This window comes from Nelumbo lutea, chromosome 8 (genome assembly GCF_056320005.1).
Source record: "Nelumbo lutea isolate HS-2025 chromosome 8, American lotus-T2T, whole genome shotgun sequence".
NCBI classification, from domain to species: Eukaryota; Viridiplantae; Streptophyta; class Magnoliopsida; order Proteales; family Nelumbonaceae; genus Nelumbo; species Nelumbo lutea.
Window position 1 is genome coordinate 15,417,618 of NC_142691.1, and position 8,998 is coordinate 15,426,615.

Below are 8,998 nucleotides of genomic sequence, written 5' to 3' on the forward strand. Positions count from 1 at the left end.
GGATAACCTTATTTGTTAAGTATTTCAGAATATTAAACAACACATCCCCATGTGTTTAGTATGTCCAAAGCTTAGCTTATCTTCTATCTCATGAGCATTTGATTTGCATGGGAAAACACATGTAGACTTTAAGATAGGCTGTGCAACCTTAGGAAATGCATGCCTTAAATCTCATCCATGCATGAAATTTGCAAAGTATAATTCTGATGGTATTTATGCTTCAGAAAATTATCATTATTAATATTTTTCCTTAACCAGTTAAGTCTAGACTATCGAAAAGAAAGCAAGCATGGTTATGACTTGTTTAGTCATTTCCTTCATGTAACTGGAAGGTGCAAGCCAAAGATTGATGGAGAAATTAAAACGAACTAGTTTACTTCAACATAAACAAATATTATGTCTTAATCAACTTACAACACATAAACAAGGAAGATTAAGTTTTAATCTCCTTATACAACATATAAGATACTTGGCAGAATCAAGGCTCCATTTAGTTATAACACTTGGTTATGGCTAGAAAAGGGAAATTGTGAACAATCTATCATTTGTTCAATATCGTTGCTGCCTTTGTCATTAGATGCCTATCTGATCCCTGTATATATGAAATACAATTACATTAGCTCAACATTAACTGAAGATAATTAATGTTACTTGCAGAACAGCAGGAGGTATACTATTAATGAATGAAATAACCAAACTGCCTAATGCAAGAAATATATTTGGGTGCTAGAAATATTTGGACATAAACTTGGGTACTAAATAAATGGTTGCTCAAAAGCATTTCAGACAATTTGGATGCATGGGTTGCATATATTGAGGAGCATCTTTAATTATGACTGAATTTACATTCCTTTCACGGAAACTCATTTAGTAGCATTGAAATCAACACAAAGAAATTAAAAAAAAAAGCAGTAGTTTTCAAAAAAAAATCATAAACATGTCTAAAGAGGGTCGAAAAGAAAAAAAAAATTAAATATATAGCAAAAACTTTTCTTCCTATAAAAATCAGCTATAACTCCTATAAGAAAGATGGTAAAGAAGAATATGAAAGTTTTCCTTCTCCCATAGGCCCAGACTAAATGAGGGGGAGTTCTTGTTTCCTATGAGAAATAAATTAGGAAATACAGAAGTTTAATTTCTTAGTTCAGTAGAGAAAATCATATTGTTACCTCATCCAGTTTAGCTTGGTTTTTGTTCTCCAACATCAACCCAAAATGAATATGAGGGAAATGTGCCCACTGGAAAAAAAAAAAAAAACAAACAAAGATTAATTATGACTTAGAAATCAGCCCAAAATGATCAATCTATCTAAATCTAAATTTAACAAATGAATTTCTTGGCTTAGGTTAAATACATAGTGAATTAATAATTAAGGTGCAGTCCACCCATTTGGACTCTTTGCATTATTCATAACATGTATCAGAAACAGTTTAATTAGTTGTGTTGCCTACTGACATTTTTTGCTGCAGTGCTGAATGCTTCCCTGTGGCTGATTTCTGGATTATTAGCCTTGATCCTCTGAATCTCTTCTCTGTGAACCATATTTGATAAAAACAATTGAGTAACTGCAGGAGCTATTACCACTAAAGGTGTGGGAAAAATTGAAGAGCTAGCAATAGCGCTGTTTCATTACTTTATGAACTGATTATATGCGGATGGTACTCGCTGCCTCTTTTCTGCTGCTGCAAGGTATAGGGAAATTATAGTGATAAAGAGTGGTCCAGAATACCCCAATTTGGAACAGATATGTATTAAACACGCATAAATGGACAAGCGGAAATGAGCTACTACACAACTTACGGCGATTTACAATCCTTTGCTCGCTATTGGCAGGTGGTGGTGGTCTCATCGCAACCTTGTTGCATTTTGAAGAGGATCCTAGGTCAATCCTGTAGTCCGGAGAAGTGAAACTTGGTGTCTGGAGATGATCGGAAGAATAATGATCAGGTTTTGTTCACAGTGAATAACTTAATATAGCGAATAGAATTGTGTGCGTGTGCGTGTGTGTGTCTGCGTCTGCGTCTGCGTGAGAGGGAGAGAGAGACGAAACAGTGAGAAAACTCTCATGATCTGTTATGAGAATTAAAAGAAAAAGAAAAAGAAAAGAAAAACTGGTTGGATGTGAGGTGAGGTGACTGAATCAGTTAGAATCATGTCTTATCGTGAACAAAAAAAACCCAGACGATTGACAGTTGGGTCGAGGAGATTTGAAGGTTTCTCAAAATGCAGGTGTGTCTCTGCCGTAGAGGACAAAGCTGCTATAAAGGAAGCCGCATGGGCATGACCTCGTGACCTCCGACTCCGAGGAGATTAATGGTTTTGATCAGATTAAGGGCTAATAAAAAGTGGGTGGTCGAAAGAAAATCCTGAAAATGGCTTTTCCTTGGCGGGTCAAGTCAGGACCCGACTAAAATCCATCTGCGGCCGAAAATTCACGCAACAAAAAGCAAAAATAGGTTTGGTAATGGCGGCTGCTAGGTTCACAGTCGCGAGAGGCAGCCCAAGAATAACTTCGAAAGACTCGATAAACAGGCCTGAGCCAGAAGGTTCACTTTCATCAAAAGAAGAAATCCCAGAAACCCTAGTTTTCAGAAGCTAAAGTCGTAGACGGATAGATACAGATCACCGCCCTTAAAACAAGCCGGGAAGAAACTAATAAGTATGTTTCACCTGGAGATCTTGCCACGACAGCGACTGCAGCGCCGCTGCCATGTTTACTGACCAAAGGTTAGTGCAATGACCGCATCGAACGGTCACGATATCGAACAAGCTGCTGCATGGAACGCTCACCTGCAAAAGCAAAACCGGATTTCAAACAAAACGACTGAAGAAAGAGGAACCCACATCATAAAAATGATTTCAGACCTCCATATCTTCTCTTCTCATCAAAGGACTCTGTAAAGTGGAAAAACACTGAAATTGGTTTTCCAGGTTGTCAAAAGAAGATCAGAGAAAGAGCCAACTCTAGCTAGTATTATTTCATTGAAGTAAAACATCAAATTTTCTCGAAATATTAATCTATCTGGTGTTTTGTTAAAACAAAAAAGAAACCCATTGAGAATAATATCAATAAACCAGTATAAATCAGCTTAAAAACCTCCTAATGAGGATTGGATTGGAAGAAAACCCAAGTGATCATCAATCTTTTCTGGTCTCCCTGGTATCATTCTCCTAAGGAAAGGCTACAACACAGGATGAAGAAATCAAAGAGTGCAGGAGGAGTTGTCATCGTCAGTTCATCATCATCAAATTCTTGCTTTTCTAACATTAAAATAAAAAAGCATTTTAGGGTATCAACTATATATCTTTCAACACGTAGTCATTCACACCCTCTCGTCTCGTCTCGTCTTTAGCACAACAGGTATGACTTTTGTTTGACAGCAAAAGAAGAAGAAAAAGGAAAGTCTTGACGATGGAGACCTGTCTGCTAAACAAATACAAGAGCCCACGGAAGAATTATAAAATATTTAAAAATAATAAAAACCCAGATCCCAGAGGCAAGGACTTGAGCCTTTTCTTCAGGACCCAAGATAGGTCTTTTCATGTTGTTAACAGAAAAAAAGAAAGAAAAAACTATTTATTGGTTGGTGAGAAATATTGAAAAGCAAAACTCGTGAATGAGTTTTCAGATCAGATACCGCTAGAATGATGTTGCAAAAGTTGCAAGGGATGTAGCAGACTTGCTCAGACTGAAGATTGATGCAGGTCGACATAGACATATCTCTTGGGACGGAATTCTTAGCTCCCGAACACAAGAAGAAGGAAGTAGTGATACAGAAGAAGAGAAATTAAAGGAAAAGAAGACGATAATGATGATGATGCCTCTTTCAGCCAGCAATAGTAGGAGAAAGAGCTTTTTCTGTTAGCTCCTCCTGGTTTTGAAGCCCGAACGATCGATTTCAACTGTTAAATTGATATATAAATAGACTAGAGAAAGGCAGAGGGAATGAAGGAAAAATAAAAATAAAAAAGTGGGTGAGAGTTTAAAGAGAAAAGAAAAAGATAGAGAGATAGGATCCAAAGCGGGAACACCAATGATCTGAGCTGTGGAGGTCTAGAGGGAAAACCATATTTATAAAAAAAAGAAAAAAAAAAAGAGTGGTTTTAGGGTACAAATTGCCAGCTTCTGTAGTGCCCTCCAGTGTCAAGGGTAGCCATAACTGTGGGTCCGGAGTAGGGTAAGAAAGCTTTAACCGGGTTTTAAGGGCTACCAGAAAGCGGTTTGGGGAAGAAAAGCGGTTTCCAACAACAGCTTTTCACTAGGTTAGGGTTTCAGAAGGGGGGAAGGTTTTGGCCGTATTCCCATACACGACCAACCAAATAAAGTCTATTATGAAGAAATGAGTGCGACCATTCCCCCCATCCACCATCCCCCTACCCCCACTGCGGACGAGGGGGGCGAGCGAAATCAACATCTGTGAAACTGGAAAGTTTTTTTCTCTCTGTATATTTTAAGTAACTAGAAAAGAGAGTTGATTGAGTTGCAGTCCGAAATATCGAAGATGACAAAAGCAATAAAAAGGCCATGGAGAGATTAAAGAACAGCAAAAAAATTTGAGAAAAACCAAAGATTATCATCAGGAACTCAGGATCTCTTCTTTGTCGGCTAAGCCGACCTGACGAGTGGGCTGAGCGTGCAAGTTCGGCTTCTGTCCTTTTCCATGTCTGAGAGATAATAAATTTCCATGAAAATACAGCCACATGGCAGGAAAACCAAGCCGGTGGCTTCACCCAGGAATTGCCCCAAGAGAATCCCTACACTTTTTAATGAAACGAAGGTGGTCCTAGATATCATCTATGGTCGATTTTTAATATCAACTACTTACTGGTTGCAAGTACACGGATTTCAGCTTTCAATCAAATCTTTTTTTCATTTAGACTTTATTATGGTTAACTACTTGAATGCTGAGACTTATAACAATTTACTTGTACCACCCAAAATAGTAATAAGCCACCTTATGGCACCCGAAAATATAAACAAGCTAGATCTTGCTCTTCTCTGCTTTATATGATTTCACATATACTGGTATCGGTGATTTATTTTTATTGTACATTATCTAAAAGTTTTATGAACTTCCATATCATCGTTCTCTCTGTCATTATCATACTACTGCTACAAGTACTTGTAAATAGTTGTTAATCCATTTCGTCAAAGACGCCAACTCGCACAGTTTTGAGGAATTTACTCAGTTCCTTACTGTATACGTTTTTAATACCCCATTGCTCATCTTAATTGATGTTTCTCTTTATTTTCTTTCCTTCATGGTTGCCTTCTTGAGCAATACCAATTTATTTTATTTTTCTCATACTTTAGAAAGACAAACACGCAGATGCACAAATTCATCACATACACAGAGAACCCACAAATGATAAATAAATTTTATTGACTTAATAAGAGAACAAATTAAAAGCATCCATCACCACTAGCAAGGAGACCAAACTCTGAAATAATATCTAAATTTCGATTAATGGTGAGGCAAGTAGAACATGGATTGCCGATGCTGTAGGGCGTTGAAGTAGGCACACTTTAGAGTTTTGACAGATACCAGACAGTCACTGTGGACATGGATTGTCTACCTCCCTTGTTTAAAACGATGAATGGTTATTTATCAAGTACTTAGGCCTGTATTTTTTAATTAGTGTACATGTGTGTTTCAAGTTCAACAGGAAAAAAAAAATAGTATAATACTACATGGACAAGAAACAATTAATCTGTATCAAAGCCTTTTCTTAAATTTCTTCTTGGTTAATTAGACAGACTATGTAGTAAACAATCTGTATCAGAGCCATTCTGTACTAGCTCTGGTCTTCAACTTCCCCAAAGGGTTCATATATTTTTTAATGGAAGTGTGGTTAGTACATTTTCTTCACTACATTCCTTCATTCTCAACCTCCACAGGATACTTGTGTACTTCCATAGAAGATTCAAACTCTCACCGAGTCAATGGACCTTGTTCCACCACTGTTTAATTACAAGTTCACTAACTTTCTAACTACCATGCACAGTAATAGAGACTCAAATTGTACTTAAATCTACAATAATTAATCCTCCAAAAGGATAATTTTATACGTGATTTGGTGCAAGTTGAAGGCTATATAAAGGTGCAAGAGAAGGCCAAAAGGAAAAAAGGGTTCAAATTATAGGAAGATTTGACAAGCCATTTTAATTTTTAATAAAATTGTGGCACTAAAGGGAAAAGATTCAGAAATGTGATGACCACATATAATTGAGATACATAAGACAAATGATATATATAAGAATGATAATTAATAGTCGTATGTAAGTACATTTTCTTTTCTGTATTGGATGATATCTTTTCCAAATTAATTATAAGAATAATAATTAAATAATCTCTGTTTCTACTTATGAATACCTCATATTTGGATTTTCAGTACTGTTTTAGGGTGCATTTGTCAGGATATGAATGCTACATTGTCTCATTCTCTTTCTTTCATTTTGCATTTGATGTCACATTTGTGCTACCACTTGGCCCGGATTTTCTTCACACAATTTTTGGATCATTGTATATTTGGGTGCCACATATATAAATGTAATAGTTTCAGGTTTATCTTAATATGTGAAAACCACAAGCAATATTTATAATTAAGATGTAAGAAATGATCTAATATATTCAGAGAGTGCATTCAGTTCTTAACCCATACAAAGACTTTAAGGCTTGAGATAGAGAGAGAGAGAGGCATTCAATATAATTGATGACCCCATACAAAGGCCTTCTGGGAACCTGTGTAAAGCTCGAACTTGTTAGAACAGGTAATGTCTGTCACTCAGGTAGGTATAGATATTTAAAGGTGAGAATATACATATAAGTATGTGGGGTGGGTGGGCACGGGACTTGCCCTGTTTTCCAATGAACTTCCCAAGGCCGAGAAAAGATTTTGAGTATATATATAGATATAAGTATATTACATTCTCTTTCTCTCATCCATGCAGGAATGATTGCCAAAGGCATCTCCTCCCTTCTCTTCCCCCCTTCCCCTTGTAATTATTTGCTCATCACTTCCTTGGTTGACCATTTTCCCAAACATCTCTCTCTTCTCTCTTTCCTTTGTTTAATTTAAATAAAAACAAATAAAATTAATATTTTATTAGAATATTTTTTGGATTGGAGTACTAGCAATTAATTTCTTCTTTTCATGAGACCTAGATTGGAGTAGCTGTCTCCATCTGCATGTCTGATGTACGTAGGACAGCAGGTATAGGCTGCAATCACGTACTCAGTGAATGTGTTTCTCTGCAAGGAGATTGATTCGTTACTCGTTAGGTCGCCACACCCACAGCCCACAGCCTACACCTCTTGTTAGTGGCGGGTCCGTGATTAAATCATCAATTTGGAGCTTTGTAACTCTCCAAGTTTCACTGGTGGTGAAGTTGTGGTTCTACCTCCAACTATAACCTGCCACAATCTAAGTACTCAATATACGGGCAGTTGGTTTTTTCTTTTTTCTTTTTTTTTTCCTTTTTGGTAGAAAAAGTGTGCTATTAAAATAATTCAAAACCCAACAGGAGCCAGCTCAGGCTAAGATAATTACAATATAAATTAAGGCAAAAGGGGTCAACTATGATACCGAAAAAAGAACAGCCAACTAAACCTGTTCATGGACCGGGCCGGGCTCGGGCCGGGCTTTCACTTATCACTAATGAAAATATACTAGGCCCGAGCCTGAGTCCGGCCCTGGTAAAAAGTCCAAAACCCGAGCTTGAGCTCGAAGCCTGACTTAATTGAAAAAAAAACAATTTTCCCTATTCAAATTAGAATTAAAAATTCAGATAGTATTTTTTTCTATTTAAATGAACAATGGGCCTACAAGATGGTATTTTTCACTTTCTTTTATATTTTAAAACACAATTTTACATTCTTAAATCAAAAAATTTATTCAAATGGACATAATCACATAACTAATTTTAAGTTTAATATTAGGTTAGGCCGGGCCGGGCCAGGCTCGGGTTGGGCTATTTTGACAAAACCTGAGCCCGGCTCAAATTTATTGCAGGCTGGACTTTTTGGCCCGAATTTGAGCCCGCGGGCCTATAAGCATGTTCAAGCCCGTCTGGGGTTCGGGCCGGCCTGTCGGGCCACCCGGCCCATGAACAGGTCTACAGCCAACCATCAGGTGGTATTTGTCAAAATTTATCTGGTGTTTTAATTGATAAAAGCTCTTTTAGTATTGTCTTCCCACTATTATAGATATTTTTCAAGGTAAGGTTTGATTATGATTGATTAAACATAATGGTAAGTACATTTTGTTAATCTACATAAAAATACACTTTGTGAAAAGTGAATCAATGAAAAATAAGAAGACTTTAACATAATTGGTTTTGGTTGAGATATGGATTTAACGTGTAAGCAATATTAGTGAATGCATATATTTTCCTTAAGGCAAGGGTTTGATTATGATTGGTTAAACGTAAAGATAAGTACAACTTGTTAATTTACATGAATCTACACTTTGTAGAAAGTGAATCAATGAAAAATAAGCAGATTTTAATATCATTGGTTGAGACATGGATTTCACATGCAACCAACATTAGTGAATGCATCATAGTTGAATTGATTAAGTGAATCAAATCTATTTTTCTTGCAAAAATAACTAAGAAACCTGCATGTAATAAATTCCTGAAAGTTAGCCTATTAGTTTTCATATCCTTTATATATAATTCCTATAGGAATGTTGCAATGTTTTCACATCCTAATTCTAAGTTTGTTTTGGAATTTTTTTCATATTAAAATCGTATTGGGATCTAATGAACAAATCCCTTCTATTAATTTAGACAAGGTTTTGGCCCTGCTACTTAAAAGAATCAATGGTATATGACTGTTGTAAAAGAAAAGGAAGTATAAAGATGGCTGTGAACTCCCCACAAGGGGCTGCCCCACGGTGCATCTCCGTTGTGTATTAAGAACATTTCCCAATGATGACATCATCAGTTCTGATATTATCATTGGGAGGTGTTCCCAATACATGGCAGGGATGCACT

The 8,998-nt window shown here is 36.6% G+C and overlaps 1 protein-coding gene across 5 annotated transcripts; it reads right to left on the minus strand.

Moving 5' to 3' along the window:
- Window positions 1–346: 346 nt before the first annotated feature.
- On the minus strand, window positions 347–4,425 carry LOC148842956 (axial regulator YABBY 5-like). 5 transcript variants are annotated; one of them, XM_088958002.1, is made up of 8 exons: window positions 3,639–4,046; window positions 2,866–2,895; window positions 2,671–2,790; window positions 1,801–1,918; window positions 1,634–1,682; window positions 1,456–1,531; window positions 1,170–1,238; window positions 347–592 (listed from the first exon to the last, which is right to left on the minus strand). In XM_088958002.1, exons 1-8 carry the CDS (start codon window positions 3,717–3,719, stop codon window positions 542–544), a joined length of 594 nt encoding a protein of 197 aa, XP_088814128.1. In that variant the 5' UTR covers window positions 3,720–4,046; the 3' UTR covers window positions 347–541. The 5 variants fall into 5 exon arrangements, with proteins under 5 accessions (XP_088814128.1, XP_088814129.1, XP_088814132.1 ...); XM_088958003.1 differs by having other exon boundaries at window positions 1,634–1,679; window positions 3,639–3,895; XM_088958006.1 differs by lacking the exon at window positions 3,639–4,046 and adding an exon at window positions 3,098–3,244.
- Window positions 4,426–8,998: the final 4,573 nt, after the last annotated feature.

Bases quoted from the DNA above. Each gene is read 5' to 3' on its own strand.
- LOC148842956 (XM_088958002.1), bottom strand. From the start codon at position 3,719: ATGTCTATGTCGACCTGCATCAATCTTCAGTCTGAGCAAGTCTGCTAC. The intron at 2,896-3,638 runs GTATCTGATCTG...TCCACTTTACAG, and splicing joins TTTGCAACATCATTCTAGCG to AGTCCTTTGATGAGAAGAGA. The intron at 1,532-1,633 runs GTAATGAAACAG...TATGGTTCACAG, and splicing joins GCATATAATCAGTTCATAAA to AGAAGAGATTCAGAGGATCA.